Consider the following 20,065-nt stretch of genomic DNA (forward strand, 5'->3'; position numbering starts at 1 on the left):
TTGGCCGGTGTGGGCGAGTTGGGCCGAAGGGCCTGTTTCCACACTATCACTCTATGACTGTAACAAGTGTGGTTAATGTATACTCAAACCCACTTCCAGGTCATCCACATGAAGTTTAGTATAAGTGTGCGGTTGAATTTTGGTAAGTCAAAACAGGGCAGGACCTTCATAGTGAATGGTAGAGGGAACCGGGGTCTGTTGTTGAGCCTAGGGATCTAAGAGTACAAGTATATAATTCCCTGAAAGTGGTATCACAGGTAGTTCAGTTTATTATTGTCATGTGTACCGAGGTACAGTGCTAGATGGGAGGTCAGGATCACTCTCTAGTTGGTGAGAGGACAATTCACTTGCCTGATAACAGCTGGGCGAAAAAAACTGTCCCTGAATCTGGAGGTATGGTCCAGAGCCCATCCTGATTGCTAGACACAAAATGCTGGAGTATCTCAGGGGGACAAGAATCATCTCTGGAGAGAAGGAATGGGTGATGTTTGAAAATGCCTCGACCCAAACCGTCACCCATTTCTCTCCAGAGATGCTGCCTGTCCTGCTGAGTAACTCCAGCATTTTGTGTCTATCGTCACAGTCCCCAGCCAACAATGGGCCTGAGGTCAACTGTTGCCAGTCCTGATTTGTTAAACCAGCATCTGCAGTCCCTTCCTACACCGATTGCTAGTTACTGATTAATAGACAATAGGTGCAGGAGGAGGCCATTCGGCCCTTCGAGCCAGCACCACCATTCAATGTGATCATGGCTGATCATCCACAATCAGTACCCCGTTCCTGCCTTCTCCCCATACCCCCTGACTCCGCTATCCTTAAGAGCTCTATCTAGCTCTCTCTTGAATGCATTCAGAGAATTGGCCTCCACTGCCTTCTGAGGCAGAGAATTTCCACAGATTCACAACTCTCTGACTGAAAATGTTTTTCCTCATCTCCGTTCTAAATGGCCTACCCCTTATTCTTAAACTGTGGCCCCTAAGGTGAGAGGAGATGCGCAGGGCATGTTTTTTTTAAGAGGGTGGTGAGTGCCTGGAACTCTCGGCCGGGGTTGGTGGTGGAGGCAGATACGTCAATGGCATTTACAATACTTTTGGATAGGCACATGGACATGCAGGGAATGGAGGGATGTGGGTATGTGCAGGCAGGTAAGTGATGATCGTGGCATCAAGTTGTGGGCCGCAGGGCCTGTTCTGCTGCTGTCTAGTTCGATGAATGCCCAGCAAAGAATGACTGGCTCACGGCTACCTGTGACACCACATAGGGATCGAGCTGGCTCAGACACCATTGTTGATCATTGACTTCCGCTGAAACATGCAGGTCAAAATGTAATTTATTTAGGACAATGTATTTACCAACCTGTTACGCTGCTGCAAGTACGAATTTCGATGTTCTGTTGTCGGTACGTATGACAAACACTCTTAAGTCCTGAATTCCACGGTGAGTAGAGAAATAAAGGCAAATTGTTGGCTCAAAACAATCAGTGAGTGTGTTTTTCATTGAGGCCTGGATCTTTAAACGGCGCAGAAGGCAGCGGCCTACAGAGGGAAGCCACTGAGCCTGTCCCATGCAGAAGACCCCTTCTCGTAGGACACAGTGAACCGTGGCCTGGAAGGGAGAGCCGCCGAGCCGGCCCCTGGTCTAGTATCCGGGGGGCCCGGCCTGTAGGGGGAGCCGCTGAGCCGGCCTCTGTTCTAGCACCCGGGGGAGCCGGGCCTGCAGGGGGAGCCGGCCCCTGCTCTAGCACCCGGGGGGCCCGGCCTGTAGGGGGAGCAGCCGAGCCGGCCCCTGCTCTAGCACCCGGGGGGCCCGGCCTGTAGGGGGAGCCGGCCTCTGCTCTAGCACCCGGGGGGCCCGGCCTGTAGGGGGAGCCGCCGAGCCGGCCCCTGCTCTAGCACCCGGGGGGGCCCGGCCTGTAGGGGGAGCCGGCCCCTGCTCTAGCACCCGGGGGGCCCGGCCTGTAGGGGTAGCCGGCCCCTGCTCTAGCACCCGGGGGGCCCGGCCTGTAGGGGGAGCCGTTGAGCCGGCCCCTGCTCTAGCACCCGGGGGGCCCGGCCTGTAGGGGGAGCCACCGAGCTGGCCCTTGCCCGTCCCCTGAAGACCAGAGACTGGGAGGATGGAGCCGGTGGTGACGGACGAGGGGTGAGGAGAGGGAACCGGGGTCTGGCCTACCGCACCCTCCAGGCCGGCCATGGGAGGAACCCCGGGCGAGGAGAGGGACGTGGGTTCACTGGACGATCCACACGTCCAAGGAAGGCGACGGCTGGAGGCCCTGCAGCAGCCTGGGGCTCGCCTGGAACGGGCACCGCTCATAACAACTAGAGCGTGGACTGGACTTGGAAAATGGCACCAAAACATGGCGCCTCTTGCATGTGGGATCAGTGGACTACATCTGTACACTTGTTAATCGGGGATGTGCTTGGGTACAGCAATACTCTATTGGGCTGTAGGGAAGAAAATTTCATGCTGCATTTGCATTTGGCACGTGACAATAAAAGCACCATTTAAACCGTTGAAACACACAATATAGAGAAAAGACCAAAAAACAAACAAATTGCAATATTTGAAATCTGAGTTTATACAGTTGCAGTAAAAACAATCAAAGAGATTCATATCCTTCTGTATTGCACATAAAGGAACCCCAGATGCTTTTTTTATACCAAAGATAGACACAAAGTGCTGGAATAACTCAGCGGGTCAGGCAGCATCTCTGGAGAACATGGACACAGAGTGCTGGAGTAACTCAGCGGGTCAGGCAGCATCTCTGGAGAACATGGACGCAGAGTGCTGGAGTAACTCAGCGGGTCAGGCATCTCTGGTGAAAAAGGATGGGTGTCTTTTTGGGTCAGGATCCTTCTTCAGACTGAAAGTAGAGGGGAGGGAACTGGAGGTAGGAAAAGGCCAGAACAAAACATGACCAAGGAAGGGTGGAGTCCGTATTGGCCCATTTATGGCTGGGGAAGAGGTGATAACGAAGTGATACAAGGATGCCTTGTCTCCCCTCCCCTCTACTTTCAGTCTGAAGAAGGGTCCTGACCAGAAACATGACCCATCCTTTTTCTCCAGAGATGCTGCCTGACCCGCTGAGTTACTCCAGCACTCTGTGTCCATGTTCTCCAGAGATGCTGCCTGACCCGCTGAGTTACTCCAGCACTCTGTGTCCATGTTCTCCAGAGATGCTGCCTGACCCGCTGAGTTACTCCAGCACTCTGTGTCCATGTTCTCCAGAGATGCTGCCTGACCCGCTGAGTTACTCCAGCACTCTGTGTCCATGTTCTCCAGAGATGCTGCCTGACCCGCTGAGTTACTCCAGCACTCTGTGTCCATGTTCTCCAGAGATGCTGCCTGAGCCGCTGAGATACTCCAGCACTCTGTGTCTATCTGTTCATCTGGAATGCATTGGGTTGCATAACAATGTTAGTAAATTGCACACAGCTTCCTGCATTCCAATCAAAATAAAATGCTCCTATGACATACCAGGTGGGTCTGGTGTAGCTGGCACGTTTCAGCATGGCAATTATACTTCCAGGATATAAACAATTTCCGTGCAGGAGAGGCTGGGATTTTTTATCATTGGAGTTGTGAATTTGTGGAATTCTCTGCCACAGAAGGCAGTGGAGGCCAATTCACTGGATGAATTTAAAAGAGAGTTAGATAGAGCCCTTGGGGCTAGTGGAATCAAGGGATATGGGGAGAAGGCAGGCACGGGTTACTGATTGTGGATGATCAGCCATGATCACAATGAATGGTGGTGCTGGCTCAAAGGGCCAAATGGCCTCCTCCTGCACCTATTTTCCATGTTTCTATGAGTGTAGGAGGCTGAGGGGTGACCTTATTTAGGTGAACAATATCATGAGGGTGCACTGTTAAAGTGAACGCTCACAGCCTTTTCCCCCCGGGACAGAGGATTCTAAAACTAGAGGTCCTAGGCCACAGTGAGAGGGGAGAGATTTAGAAGGGACCTCTGGAACGAGCTGCCAGAGGAAGCTGCAGAAGCGGATACAATTACAACTTTTAAAAACAGTTGGACAGATATATGGACAGGAAGGGTTCAGAGAGATGTGGGCCAAATGCCGGGAAATGGGACTAGCCCAGAATGCCACCTTGGTCGGCATGGGCAAGGTGGTTGAAGGGCCTGTTTCTGTGCTGTACAGCTCTATAACGCTTAATACATGGATTCTGCCATAGAGTTGATGCAGCCCATAATGAAACGCTAAGTACATCAAAGTGCTTCTGGAAAATCACGGGTAACGTAGAAATTAATAAAACAGTCGAATGAAAATGTGAGCATGGAAATGTAAATTAAAGCCTTCTTAGCATAGTTTTTAAAAGCTGAAACAAAGCAGATGCTCTTGCTTGTTAGATATTGTCATTGGATCCTTTGTTAAATCTGCAGGTGTACACACGGCCTCAGTTCGACCCCCTTCAACGTAGCACCGGGAGTAACAGCCAATAATTCTGTGCTTGAACTTACAATCTTCTGACTCAAGGGGAGACGTAAGACTTCTAGACTTGAGATACAGCGGGGATACAGGCCCTTTGGCCCACTGAGTCCGCACCGACCAGCGATCACCCCGTACACTAGTTCTGTCCTACACACGGGGGACAATTTGAAAGGGCGGCACGGTGGCAGAAAGGTAGAGCTGCTGCCTCACAGCACCAGAGACCTGGGTTTGCTCCTGACCTCGGGTGCTGTCAGTGTGGAACTTGCACATGCTCCCTGTGACCGTGTGGGTGATCTGTGGGTGCTCCTGTTTCTTCCCAAGTCCTAATGGTTATGAAGGTGGGACCACCATAGAGCTAGTGTGAACGGGTGAAAGTTGGTCGGTGTGGACTCGGTGGGCTGAAGGGCATGCTTTCATGTTGTATTGCTAAAAACCAAATAACGTGTTGCTGAAGAGGTGTAAAGTATCACTGACTTGTGAATCAGTTATAACCAATATTGGTTATAACCGTATAATTATACCATAATATAATATATTGAAATATTAATGTTCATAAGTCATAGAAGCATAATTGGGCCATTTGGCCCATCGAGTCTACTCCGCCATTTAATCATGGCTGATCTATCTTCCCCATTCAACCCCATTCTCCTGCCTTCTCCCCACAATCCTTTACCTCCTTACTCATCAAGAATTTGTCAATCTCCGCTTTAAAAATACCCAATGACTTGGCCTCCACAGCCATCTGTGACAATATACTCCATAGAATAACCAAGAAAAAGGGTGAAAAGGAAGCAGATATTTTAGGCAAACTTTCAAGAGGTTTAATTGAACATTGGATGGGGTGCATCACTGCTGTGTCTGCAGTGTGATCAGACCTCCGTCCTGTGCAGTGTTGTACGACCCACAGCCGCTGCACTTCAGACCCAACACGTGGAACGGTGCGGTACTGTGAAGCTGGCAGTCATTACACATGATCTACGGGAGGGAATCACACACACACATGGCGGTCATTGGAGGAGGATGACAGAAGGTGACGTGAATGTACAAGCCTGTGTTTACAACTAGAAAACTGTCCATAATAATCCAAACAAATCTTTAGACTTTAGAGATATCATGTGGAAACAGCCACTTCAGCCCAAGTCATCCATGCTGACCAAGATGCTACATCTAAGCTCGTCCTATTTGCCTGCATTAGCCCCATATCCTTCTAAATCATTCCTATCCATGTACCTATCCAAGTCTTTAAATGTTGTTATAGTGTTAAAGTTTGTTCCAATTTTAGTAAAGTCTAAAAGTGCAGGGTGTCTGGGGTGGTGGGAGAAATATGTTCACACCGGGGTGGGAACAGGGGAAAAAAGAGGGGGGTATTGTTTGAAATTGGAGAATTTAATGTACTAAAATTGGAACGGACTTTAACATACTTTAACAATAGTACCTGCCTCAACTACCTCCTCTGGCAGTTCATTCCGTATACCCACCACCCTGTGTAAAAAAGACTGTGCATTTACCTGAATAAATTCCCCTCATGATTTTATACACCTCCATAAGATCACCCCTCATCCTTCTGTGCTCCAAGGAATAAAGACCTAGCCTTGCCCAACCTCTCCCTGTGGCTCAGACCCTTGATTCCTGGCAACATCCTGGCAAATCGTCACTGCATCCATTCCATTTGAATGGCATCTCATACCACGGTGACTAAAAGCGGAACCCAATACTCCTAAGAGCTGATGGCTCCAAAACATTTCGTTTTTAGTTTTAGAAATGAGTATGAAACATAGAAAATAGGTGCAGGAGTAGGCCATTCGGCCCTTCGAGCCTGCACCGCCATTCAATATGATCATGGCTGATCATCCAACTCAGTATCCCGTACCTGCCTTCTCTCCATACCCCCTGATCCCTTTAGCCACAAGGGCCACATCTAACTCCCTCTTAAATATAGCCAATGAACTGGCCTCAACTACCTTCTGTGGCAGAGAATTCAACAGATTCACCACTCTCTGTGTGAAAAAAAACTTTCTCATCTCGGTCCTAAAAGACTTCCCCCTTATCCTTAAACTGTGACCCCTTGTTCTGGACTTCCCCAACATCGGGAACAATCTTCCCGCATCTAGCCTGTCCAACCCCCTAAGAATTTTGTAGGTTTCTATAAGATCCCCCCTCAATCTTCTAAATTCCAGCGAGTACAAGCCGAGTCTATCCAGTCTTTCTTCATATGAAAGTCCTGCCATCCCAGGAATCAATCTGGTGAACCTTCTCTGTACTCCCTCTATGGTAAGAATGTCTTTCCTCAGATTAGGAGACCAAAACTGTACGCAGTTTTGTATGGGAGCAGAACCTTCCGCCCACCGCCGCCCCGTAATCACCCGTACAATAGTTTTATCTTACAGGTGGTGGCAATTTATGGAAGCAAATTAACCCACAAACCTGCACGTCTTTGGGATGTGGGAGGAAACTGGAGCACCCGGGAAAAACCCACACGGTCACAGGGAGAACGTGCAAACTCCGTACAGACAGCAGCCGTAGTCAGGATGGAACCCGGGTCTGTGAGGCAGCAACTGTACCGCTGCGCCACCGTGTCACCTCTATTTTTATTCGTTTTCTAGTGCCAAATACATGCATCAATCCTCAGTGCAAGCAGCGGGGCTCAGTCAGCTGAGTGAAACTAAATCCGCCATGATCTGGATCAAGAAGGGAGATCAGATGTCATTACTGACACTAAAGTTTCGTAACAGTGAAAACCTAGAAGGTCATCAACAGTGAAGAATTCAATTGGCTTCCTCCATTGCCAGAGTGAGGCCACGTGCAAACTGGAGGAACAGCAACTCGTATTCCGCATGGAAAGCTTGCAACCCAAAGGTATGAACATTAAATTCCCCAATTTCAAACAATACCCCCCTCTTTTTTCTCCTGTTCCCACCCCAGTGTGGACATATTTCTTCCACCACCCCAGTCACCCTGCACTTTTAGACTTTGCTTTACTTTAAAGATGCAGCGTGGAAACAGGCCCTTCGGCCCACTGACTCTGCGCCGACCAGCGATCATCCCGTACACTAGCACTATCGTACACACTAGGGACAATTTACAATTTACAGAAGCCAATTAACCTACAAACCTGCACATCTTTGGAGTGTGGGAGGAAACTGGAGCACACGGAGAAAACCCAGGCGATCACAGGTAGAAGGTACAAACTCCATAGGGACAGCACCCGTAGTCAGGATGGAACCCGAGTCTCCGGCGCTGTGAGGCAGCAACTCTAAGCTGCGCCACCGTTTCGCCCTCAAGCCTTACCTGTACACTCATCTCCCATCTCTGAGTCCCCCATTTCCCTTTCTCTACTCTCCCCTCCGTCCCTTGTCCCTCTCTCTGGCTTTATGTTTCACTCTTCCTCCTCTCCTGATCTGACATCCTTTTGTTTCCTTTTCACCTCGAGCATTTGTCACTTACTCCACCCATCTGCCAATCAACCCCCTCACCTGTATCCACCTATCACTCGTCGGGATTTGTCTGCCACCCCACCTCTCTTTTCAAGCTTTCTCCACCACTCCCCAGTCCATCAGTCTGAGGAAGCTAAAATAACATTAAAGGTAGACACAAAATGCTGGAGTAACTCAGCAGGACAGGCAGCATCTCTGGAAAGAAGGAATGGGCGACATCTCGGGTTGAGACCCTTCTTCAGACCCGAAACGTCACCCATTCCTTCTCTCCAGAGATGCTGCCCGACCCGCTGAGATACTGCAGCATTTTGTGTCTACCTTCGATTTAAAGCAGCACCTGCAGTTCTTTCCTACACTAAAATAACATCTGTCCATTTCCCTCCACAGATGCTGCCTGACCAGCTGAGATCTTCCAGCAGTTTGTGTTTGCAGCATTTGCAGTTTCTTTGTGTCTGCAGAACTAAACTTTAAATTTGTTTTAACGTTTGCAGCTTTAAATGTTGCCTGGAGTTAATGCAGACACGATCACAGTGGTTGTGTATAATTCAGCTCTTACCTTAACAGCCATGTTCAGGTAGTCTGTTGGCATGGGGGTCTGGGCTATTTCAGAGTCCAGCTCTTCCCAGTATTTAGTCATGTCGGTAGCAGACCTCATACACAGAGGGCAGCGATATGCTCTGAAACAACAGTCACACACATAAAGCTTGCATGGGGCAGTCACAGCATTCAATTGTACTGCAGTCGGAATAGTTTAATTAAGTTTAGAGATACAGCGCGGAAACAGGCCCTTTGGCCCAAGGAGTCCACGCCGACCAGTGATCCCCGTACACTAGTACTATCCTACACACTAGGAACAACTTACAGTCTTTATCAAAGCCAATTAACCAACAAACTTGTACATCTTTGGAGTGTGGGAGGAAACCGGAGCACCCGGAGAAAACCCACAGGGTCACGGGGGGTACGTACAAACTCCGTACAGACAGCACCCTTAGTCTTTATCGGACCTGGGTCTCTGGTGCTGTAAGGCAGCAACTCTACTGCTGTGCCACCATTTAGTTTAGTTTACTTAGAACAGTACAGCACAGTAGCAAACCCTTCAGCTCACAGTGTCCAAACAGGATGCCAAGATCAACCTTTATCTTCCTGCACATAATCCAAAAGGACACAAAGTGCTGGAATCACTCAGCGGGTCAGGCAGCATCTCAGGAGAACATGGTTGGATGGTAATTCGGGTCAGTCTGAAGAAGGGTCCCGACCGGAAACGTCACCTATCCATGTTCTCCAGAGATGCTGCCTGAGCCAGTTACTCCAGCACTTTGTGTCCTTTTGTGTAAACCAGCATCTGCAGTTCCTTGTTTCTATATGGTTGTGTGTAATCCATATCTATCCATTCCCTGCATATCCACATGTCTGTCCAAGATTCTCAAACCATCCACGGCAGAGCATTCAAGGCTGACACCACCATTACAGGAAGATGGGCAACCAGAAAGAGAATGATCACCCTCAGGAATCAAAGTGGGCAACTCTGTGTGCAGGAAGGAACTGCAGATGCTGGTTTAAACCGAAGATAGACACAAAATGCTGCAGTATCTCAGCAGCATCTCTGGAGAGAAGGAATGGGTGACGATTCGGGTCAAGACCCAGCTTCAGACTTTATTTGGAGCCTCAGGAGATGGGCAACGTCCTTAATGAGTATTTTTCTTGGTTTTACTGTAGCGAAAGAAATGAGGACTGTGGAACTCAATGGGAGGGTCGTGAGGGCAGTCAGTATTACTGTCGATGAGGTGCTGAAGTATGAAGGTAGACAAATCTCCCGGGACTGATCGGATATATCCGAGGACACTGTGGGAACTAGAGAGGAAATTGCAGGTGCTCTGGCTGAGATTCATAAGTCACTAGCCCGAGAGGACCCGTTGGGTCCAAGGCTCTCCTGATTGCCATTCCGCCTTCTTCTGTTCCCACCTCTTCCGTTCCACTCCCCCGCCCTTCATTGGCCAGCACTCCCATCACTCGGGCGGGTCCTGCCCCGGCGGCCATCTTGGGCACGGCAAGTGGAAAAGGCATTTATTGAAGTTTTAAAAGTCATTTTTGAAGTTTAAAAAGTAAATAACTTTTAAAATATAACTACCATTTGAACCGCATTCCAATGGTGAGTAAGGTGGGCCTAAAATTGTTGTGCTATCGTGTACCATTTTGGCTGTATTTCGGGAACAAATCTATCCACAAACCCACAAATATACAAGATGAAAGTTTTAGTAATATATATAGATAGATTAAATACGGGTACGGTGGAGGGAGACAAACGATGTGCCTCTATTTAAGAAGGGTTACAGTGGAAAGCGTGGGAACTACAGGCTAATGAGTCTAATATCTGTGGTCGGAAAGATATTAGGGAGTATTCTGAGGGAGAGGAATACATGCATTTAGATGGACAGGGGCTGATTAGGGATAGTCAGCATGGTTTTGTACGTGGGACATTATGTCTCACAAATCTTATTGGACCAAAAAAGGTGATGAAGGCAGAGGTGTAGACAGTTATATATTTAAGAAGGAACTGCAGGTGCTGGTTTAAACCGAAGATAGACACAAAAAACTGGAGTAACTCAGCAGGACAGGCAGCTTGTTGTATCCTTATTGTTTTGATGTGTTCATGGTTTATTCTTAATTGCTATCTGTACGTTTGTATTGTCATTTGTGAGCGGGGCACCAAGGCACATTCCTTGTATATGCACATACTTGGCCAATAAACCTATTCATTCATTCATTCATCTCTGGAGAGAAGGAATGGGTGACTTTTCGGGTCGAAACAGTCTGAAGGGTCTCGACCCGAAACATAACCCATTCCTTCTCTCCAGAGATGCTGCCTGTCCCGCTGAGTTACTCCAGCAATTTGTGTCTATAGACGTTATATATCTGGATTTCAGCAAAATATTTGACAGTTCCTTGTGGTAGGCTGCTCTGGAAGGTTAGATTGCATGGGATTCAAGGAGAGATAGTTGAATGGACAGAAAACTGGATTTGTGGAAGGAACCAGAGGGTGATGGTAGAAGGTTGATTTTCAGTCTGGAGGCCTGTGAGTAGTGGTGTGCCTCAGGGTTTGGTGTTGGGTCCATTGCTGTTTGTCATCTATATCAATGATTTGGATGAGAACATACAAGGCATGATTAGGAAGTCTGCAGATGATACTAAAGTGGGTGATGTGGTTGATAGAAAAGATGGTGGTCAAAAATTGCAGCAATATGAGTTTGAGTTGAGTTGAGTTTATTGTCACCTGTACTGACGTAGTGAAAAGCTTTAGTTGATCTTGATCAGGTAGGCTGAGGAATGGTTGATTGAGTTTATGAAAGATAAGTGTGAGGTGTTGCATTTTTGGAAGTCTCTGAATGGCAGGGCTCTGGGGAATGTTGTGGAGCAGAGGGGTCGAGGAGTGCAGATACATAGTTCCTTGAAGGTGGCGGCACAGGTAGATAGGGTGGTAAAGGAGGCTTTTGGCACATTGACCTTCATCAGTCAGAGTATCGAGTATAGAAGTTGGGAGGACATGTTACTGTTGTACAAGACATTGGTGAGACCACACATCAGAGTATTGCGTTCAGTTTTGGTCACTGAAGATGTTAAGCTGGAATGGATGTAGATACAATTTACAAGGATGTTCCCAGAACTCGAGGGCCTGAGCTATAAGGAGAGGTTGAGGAACTAGGACTGGAGGATGAGGGGTGATCTTATAGAGGTGTATAAGATCATGAGAGGTATAGCTCAGGTAAATGTTCTGAGTCTTTTACCCAGAGTAAGGGAATTGAAATCCAGAGGACATAAGTTTAATGTGATGGGGGAAAGATTTAATGGGAACCTGAGGGACAATGGTTTTATACAAAGGTAGTACGTTTATGGAATAAGCTGCAGGAGGAGGTAGTTAAGGCAGGTTCTATCACAACGTTTAAGAAACATTTGGACAGGTACTTGTATAGGATAAGGTTTAGAGGGATATGGGCCAAACGCAGGCAGATGGGAGTAGAGTAGATGGGGTATATTGGTCAAAGTAGGTTATTTGGGCCGATGGGCTTGTTTTCACGCTGTATGTGACCATGACTAGATAAAATAGAAACTCACCCTTTATTAAACAGCATTTCATAGCAAGTCCTGGAGAGAAAAACAAAAAGCAAATAAATTTCTCCATTAAAATTCACAAAGTCCAATTTTAATTACTAGCCACATTTGACTGGTAAATTGGATAATTGCACACATTTTCAGTATAAAGTCGATCATTGTTTAATTTTGTTTAGTTCAGAGATATACCATGGCAACAGGCCCTTTGGTCCATTGAGTCCGCATCGATCACGATCACGATCACTGGCTCTATCCTAGACACGAGGAACAATTTATAGGTGCCAAGTGATTTACAAACCTGCACGTCTTTGGAGTGAGGGAGGAACGGTGGCGCAGCGGTAGATTTGCTGCCTTACAGCGAACGCAGCGCCGGAGACTCAGGTTCGATTCTGACTACGGGCGCCGTCTGTACGGAGTTTGTACGTTCTCCCCGTGACCTGCGTGGGTTTTCTCCGAGATCTTTGGTGTCCTCCCACACTCCAAAGACGTACAGGTTTGTAGGTTAATTGATTGGGTAAATGTAAAAATTGTCCCGAGTGTGTGTAGGATAATGTTAATGTGTGGGGATCGCTGGGCGGCGCGGACTCGGTGGGCCGAAGGGCCTGTTTCCGCGCTGTATCTCTAAATCTAAAAAAAAAATCTAAACCGGAGCACCGGATGAAATCCACACGGTCACAGGGAGAAAGTACAAACTCCGTACGGACAGTACAGTTTTTAGGATCCAACCCAGATCTCTAGCGCTGTAATGCAGCAACTCTACCGGTGGTGCACCTCTGTGCCACCTTGTTATAGAGTCAAGTCAATGGATATTTTGTAGGCGGAGATTGATAGGTTCTTGATTAGCAAGGGTGTCAGGGGTTACGTGGAGAAGGCCAGAGAATGGGGTTGAGAGGGAAAGATAGATCATCCATGATTGAATGGCGGAGTAGACCTGATTGGCTGAATGGCCTAATTCTGCTCCTATAATTTATGAACTTATGAATTGGCTGTTGCGATAAAATGGGGATTGCACAAAGATAGTGTATTGATTGAGAGCCACTTTGGCGCAGCCAAGAGATTCAAGGTGCCAAAGAAATGCAAGGCTTTCTTGCTTTTATTTAATTACCTAATGGAAACCTGAATGACCCAATGAAGAGGCTTTTTCAGAACCTCACGACTCAGGAAGTGACCGTCCGAGCCATTGTGCCTGCGCTCATTCCAATAATCCCACAAAACTTTCCTTTAGAAATACAGTAAACCTTTGGTCTTAACGAACCCCTTTATAATGGATTTAATGGACAACATAGACAATAGACAATAGGTGCAGGAGTAGGCCATTTGGCCCTTCGAGCCAGCACCGACATTGAATGTGATCATGGCTGATCATCCACAATTAGTACCCCGTTCCTGCCCTCTTCCCAAAGCCCCTTGACTCCGTTATCATTAAGAGCTCTATCTAACCTTCTCTTGAAAGCATCCAGAGAATTGGCCTCCATTGCCTTCTGAGGCAGAGAATTCCACAGATTTACAACTCTGAGTGAAAACGTTTTTCCTCATCTCCGTTCTAAATGGCCTACCCCTTATTCTTAAACTGTGGCCCCTGGTTCTGGACTCCCCCAACATTGGGAACATGTTTCCTGCCTCTAATGTGTCCAATCCCTTAATAATCTTACATGTTTCAATAAGATCCCCTCTCATCCTTCTAAATTCCAGAGTATACAAGCCCAGTCGCTCCAGTCTTTCAACATACGACAGTCCCGCCATTCCAGGAATTAACCTAGTGAACCTATGCTGCACTCCCTCAATAGCAAAGAACTGGTTATAGCGGTTATGGTTATAGATTTTGGTTATAGCAGACACTTGCCGATGCCACCCTGGCTTCTAAGGTCACCCCCCGCTCGCAAGGCGCACCAGCAAGCCCTTCTTTATCCACTGCATTGTCCCATTGATGCAGCTCACGTTGTATCTCCTGGTGACAACACTTTCTTCAGGCCGCCGCCATCAATAGGACGTGCTCAGTCACGGCGGGACTCCCTCACCTCTCACCTACTGCCGCTTCCGCAGTTTTTTGTTTCAACTACATACAATGATATCTTGGGTATCACAAAATGCTGGAGTAACTCAACATGTCAGGCAGCATCTAGGAGAGAAGGAATGGGTGACGTTTCGGGTCGAGACCCTTCTTCAGACCGAAGAAGGGTCTCGACCTGAAACGTCACCCATTCCTTCTCTCCTAGATGCTGCCTGACCTGCTGAGTTACTCCAGCATTTTGTGATACCTTCGATTTGTACCAGCATCTGCAGTTATTTTCCTATACAATATCTTACTCGATTACAGCGGTCAATCGGCAATAACAGACACCATCCCCCCTCCCTCCCTCCACTACAGTCTATTATAATGAGTACTGTACTTCCCCAATTCCCCTTAAACAGTTCCCAAATCCACATCCAGCACCATGTTAAAGAGCGCATTCCAAAACTCCACAACTCATTATGTAAAAGTATTCCCGTCTTCTTGTCTGCTCTATTTGTCCTCTTCATTAAATGATCTCTCAAGGAAAATAGCACAAGCCTCTCTATATAAATGGATGTTCATTGCTGAGCCATCCTGTCCAATTTCCCATGCAACCTTCCCAAGGCCTTGGCATCTTTCCAAATCTGCAGCACAGAGTATTTTGCACAGAGTAGGAGAATCAAGAACCACAGGACAGAGGTTTAAGGAGAGGCGGGAGGAAGATTTAATAGGTACCTGAGGGGTAACATTTTTTTTTACACAAAGGGTGGTAGGTATATGGAACGAGTTGCCAGAGGGGATAGTGGAGGCAGGTACTATAACAACATCTAGGATACATTTAGACAGGATAGGATAGGTTTAGAGGGATATGGGCCAAATGCAGGCAGGCGTGACGAGTGTAGATGGAGCACGCTGGTCGGTGTGGACAAGTTGGGCCGAAGGGCCTGCTTCCACATTGTGTGAATGTGTGACTCGGAACTGAGCATAAAACTCCAGGTGAAACTGAACCACGGGTTTGACACTCTGCTTGAACTATACCTTCAAATAATTGGAACTTCGTCCCTACTTTGGGAAGCATCCTGTCAGGGTTTACCACAACTTGGTTTGGCAACAGCTCTGCCCAAGAAATTGCAGAGAGTTGTAGTTGTCGCCCAATCCATTATACTGACCAGACTCCCACCATCGATTCCATCTACACTTCACGCTGCCCAAGGGAAAGCAGTATAAGAAAATAACTGCAGATGCTGGTACAAATCGAAGGTATTTATACACAAAATGCTGGAGTAACTCAGCAGGTCAGGCAGCATCTCAGGAGAGAAGGAATGGGTGACGTTTCGGGTCGAGACCCTTCTTCAGTCTGAAGAAGGGTCTTGACCCCTGAAACGTCGCCCATTCCTTCTCTCCTGAGATGCTGCCTGACCTGCTGAGTTACTCCAACATTTTGTGAATAAATACAAGGGAAAGCAGTGAAGTCCCTCTTCTCCTTTCTCCCATCGGGCAGAAAATACAAAAGCTTGAAAGGAAGTATCATCAGATCAGCAACTGCTTTTTCCACGCTGTTATCAGATTACTGAATAACATTTTATGACTCTATTAGTGAGGACAAAGTTACACAGAACATAACTCTGACAAATTCTAGCCTGTAATTTCTCTCTCCCTGCACACAACAGATCATAAACTTGAATTCCATTCCACTAGATTGTACCCTGTCCTAGATTCTTGCCTTAAGCAGCAATCTGAATCCAAATTATGAGCTTCAGAGTTTATCTGAGTTTCCCGATATGGAACATTCAATTCATACACTTCATTCCTAACACACTTCTAATAGTTCAACTAAGTTGAGAGGAAAATAGCAAGGAATTTCAGCTGCATAGTCACACCAAAGTGCCCAATTAAGGCTGCAGTCATTGAGGCAAGTCACATTCATACAAGGAATTCCATTGTAGAATTCAGATCAGGAGCGTTAGAGCCACAGATGTCGAAACAAGGAACTGCAGATGCTGGCTTACATAAAAAGACACAAAGTACTGGAGTAACTCAGCAGGTCAGACAGCAACTCCGGAGAACATGGATAGGTGACGTCTTGGGCAGGGACCATTCTTTGAAGAAGAGTCCCAATCCGAAACGTGATCTATCCATGTTCTCCAGAGGTGTTGCCTGAGCCGCTGTTTCTCTAGCACCTTGCATCTTGTTTGGGGATAGAACCACAGGTAGTCAGGCAGGAGTTTGGATAGGCTGGGACTTTTCTCTTTGGTGTGTTGGAGGCTGAGGGGTGACCTTATTGAGGAGTACAAGATCATGATAAACTGAACGCTCTACCCAGGGTAGTGGATTCCAAAACTAGAGGACATAGACTTAAGGTGAGAGGGGAGATTTCAGCGAGAGCTTAGGGACAACGTTTTCAGAGGGTAGTCCGCTTCTGGAATGAGCTCCCAGAGGTAGCTATAAAAACAGATCCAATCACATCTTCAAAACAAAACAATTAGACAGATATAACAATTGGAAGGAAGATAGACAATAGGTGCAGGAGGAGGCCATTTGGCCCTTCCAGCCAGCACCGCCATTCACTGTGATCACGGCTGATCATCCACAATCAGTACCCCGTTCCTGCCTTCTCCTCCTATCCCTTGACTCTGCTATCTTTAAGAGCTCTATCTAACTCTCTTGAAAGCATCCAGAGAATCGGTCTCCACTGCCTTCTGAGGCAGAGAATTCCACAGCTTCACAACTCTCGGGGTGAAAAGTTTCTCCTCATCTCCGTTCTAAATGGCCTACCCCTTATTCTTAATCGGCCCCTGGTTCTGGACTCCCCGAACATCGGGAACATGTTTCCTGCCTCCAGCGTGTCCAATCCCTTAATAATCTTATATGTTTCAATAAGATCCCCTCTCATCCTTCTAAACTCCAGTGTATACAAGCCCAGTCGCTCCATTCTTTCAACATATGACAGTCCCGCCATCCCGGGAATTAACCTCGTGAACCTACACTGCACTCCCTCAATAGCAAGAATGTCCTTCCTCACATTTGGAGACCAAAACTGCACACAATACTCCAGGTGTGGTCTCACCAAGGCCATGTGCAAAACGCTGGAGTAACTCAGAGAGGGATATGGGCCAAATGCAGACAAATGGAACCGGCCAGGAATGCCAGCTTGGTTGCTTGGACAGGGCGGGCCAAATGGCCTGTTCCCATACTCTGTCATTAACAAACCAGTTTAATGAATGGATGTAGGTCACACAGGACCCCAGAGCAGAATACACCTCTGCTCAAATCACCACTTAGTTAAAATTAGAAGTTAGTTCACCTACTTGTGAAGAAGATGGCCACAGTCCAGCACATGAGCTCCAATGCGGGAAGTGTGAATGTCCTGATACAGTAAAAAATGAGAGAGTCAGGAGAATTACAACACAAAGGGTAAAGTGTAAGGACTAAAATTCCCAAATGTCCTGTCTAGGGGTGGCACAGCTGCTGCCTCAGCACCAGAGACCCAGTTTCAATTTTGGACTCGTGTGTGGAGTTTTCACATTCTTCCTGTGACCACGTGGGCTTCCCCGAGGTGTTCCGCTTCCCTCCCACATCCCAAGATTTGTAGGTTAGTTGCCCCCCTATAAATTGTACCTAGTGCAAAAGGAGTTTGAGTTTAGTTTATTGTCACGTGTACCGAGGTACAGTGAAAAGCTTTTGTTTCGTGCTAACCAGTCAGCGGAAAGACAATACATGATAACCATCGAGCTATTCACAGTGTACAGATACATGATAAAGGGAATAACTTAAATAACATTTAGTGCAAGATAAAGCCAGTAAAATCTGATCAAAGATAGTCTGAGAGTCTCCAGTGTGATAGATAGTAGTTCAGGACTGCTCTTTAGATGTTGGTAGGATGGTTTAGTTGCCTGATAACAGCTGGGAAGAAACTGTCCCTGAATCTGGAGCGATGTGTTATCACACTTCAATACATTTTGCCCAATGGGAGAGGGGAGAAGAGGGTGTGACCAGCATGTGACTGGTCCTTGATTATGCTGCTGGCCTTGCCGAGGCAGCGTGAGGTATAAATGGAGTCAACGGAAGGGAGGTTGGTTTGTGTGATGGTCTGGGCTGCGTCCACAATTTGCTGCAATTTCTTGCGGTCTTGGATGGAGCTGTTCCCAAACCAAGCTGTGATGCATCGTGATAAAATGCTTTCTACGGCACATCAGTTGTGCATGAGAAAGTGGGATAACATAGAACTGGTGTGAACGGGCGATTGGTGGTCAGCTTGGACTCGGTGGGCTGAAGGGCCTGTTCCCACACGGTGCCTGTAAACTAAACTAAAACAGAAGGTTTTAGAAGGTACACAAATCATAAACAACATTTATGCCTTAGGCCCAACTGCTTAATTCATCAGTATAAGAAAATAACTGCAGATGCTGGTACAAATCGATTTATTCACAAAATGCTGGAGTAACTCAGCAGGTCAGGCAGCATCTCGGGAGAGAAGGAATGGGTGACGTTTCGGGTCGAGACCCTTCTTCAGACTGATGTCAGGGGTGGGACAAAGGAAGGATATAGGGAGATCTGGGAAGGAGGAGGGGAAGGGAGGGACAGAGGAGCTATCTGAAGTTGGAGAAGTCGACGTTCATACCACCGGGCCGCAAACTGCCCAGGCGAAATATGAGGTGCTGCTCCTCCAACTTCCGGCGGGCCTCACCATGGCACTGGAGGAGGCCCATGACAGAGAGGTCAGACTGGGAATGGGAGGGGGAGTTAAAGTGCTGGGCCAACGGGAGATCAGTTGCGTTAATTCATCAATTGTATACGGAATGGCTATGATTAAGTGCCCAGTGCTCAGATCTGAAATGTAGAAAATATTCGTAGCTAGCAGACCGAACGGCAGGTCCATCTTCAACAAAGACTTTGATCTTACCTCCATGCACACTGGACAATTCTGTCGTGAAACATTTTCAACACACTGAAGGGGAAAGAAGCCCAGAGTCAGAGTTCAAATGCCATTAATTGTAAAGCAATTAACTGCAGGGAAAGGTTAAACATACCAAGGATAAATACTTTGATCAATTCCAAGGATTACTGACTGACTCCAGCATTTAATAAAGACTAACAACACTTTGCTATGAACCCCAGACCAGATTGAAGTACTGGTTCAATTTCTTTCCATGTGTACCAACCTTTATGTTTTGGTCACCAGTTATAGGAAAGATGTCAAGCTGGAAAGAGTGCAGAGAAGATTTACAAGAACGTTGCCAGGACTCGAAGGCCTGAGATACAAGGAGAGGTTGAGCAGGCTATAACTTTATTCCTTGGACTGCAGGAGCATAAGGAGTTATCTTGTAATGGTGAACAAAATCATGAGGGGAATAGACAGGGTAAACACACAGAGTATTTTCCCCAGAGTAGGGGAATCGAGAGCATACGTTTAAGGAGAGGGGAGAAAGATTTAATAGGAATCCAAGGGGAACTTTTTTTTACACAAAGGATGGTGGAAATGTGGAACGAGCAGCCAGAGGAGGTAGAGGCAGGTGCTATCATAACATCGAAGAAACATTTGGATAGGTATATGGATAGGATAGTTTTAGAGGGGAAAGGACCAAACGCAGGCAGGTGGGACCAGTGTAGATGGGACACGTTGGTCGGTATGGGCAAGTTGAACCGAAGGGCCTATTTGCATGCTGTTTGACTCCATGACATTTACGTGACAGGAGACTGAACATTAGGGGGAAGAGGTGAGTCAAGAGCAATGACAAATCACAACGGAAGAAATGGATCGCTGTCCAGATTCTGAAGGCAGAGAACTCCAGTGTATGGCTGGCTGTTTTAGCAATGCAGGACAGAGGAAACAAAGGTTCAATACTAGAAGAATGGAGGACGCAGAGAGGAGGTGGAATCTGGAAGGCACAGCCTGAGGGAATGGTGGGGGCAAAACTCTCACAACATTTCTATAGCCACATGAGCACCTGAATCACCAAGACCCAAGCTGCAGGCCCAGTACTGCAAATGTTTACTTTAGTTTAGGTTATTGTCACGTGTACTGAGGTATAGTGTAAAACTTTTGGTTTGTTGCACGCTATCCAGTCAGCAGAAAGTCTATACATGAT

At 47.1% G+C, this 20,065-nt stretch overlaps 1 protein-coding gene across 1 annotated transcript in view; it reads right to left on the reverse strand.

Annotated features, from left to right (window-relative positions):
- Positions 1-3,295: 3,295 nt before the first annotated feature.
- The window catches only part of rchy1 (ring finger and CHY zinc finger domain containing 1), a 30,626-nt gene continuing 13,856 nt past the window's right edge, over positions 3,296-20,065 (reverse strand). Inside the window, exons 5-9 of the mRNA XM_078412911.1 lie at positions 18,880-18,924; positions 17,285-17,343; positions 11,987-12,016; positions 8,433-8,553; positions 3,296-5,417 (exon numbers count right to left, since the gene is read on the reverse strand). Coding sequence (XP_078269037.1) covers positions 5,289-5,417; positions 8,433-8,553; positions 11,987-12,016; positions 17,285-17,343; positions 18,880-18,924 — 384 coding nt within the window. The 3' untranslated portion in view covers positions 3,296-5,288. The remainder of the gene's footprint in view (positions 5,418-8,432; positions 8,554-11,986; positions 12,017-17,284; positions 17,344-18,879; positions 18,925-20,065) is intronic.

The sequence above is a fragment of the Rhinoraja longicauda genome, chromosome 1 (assembly GCF_053455715.1).
Source record: "Rhinoraja longicauda isolate Sanriku21f chromosome 1, sRhiLon1.1, whole genome shotgun sequence".
NCBI classification, from domain to species: domain Eukaryota; kingdom Metazoa; phylum Chordata; class Chondrichthyes; order Rajiformes; family Arhynchobatidae; genus Rhinoraja; species Rhinoraja longicauda.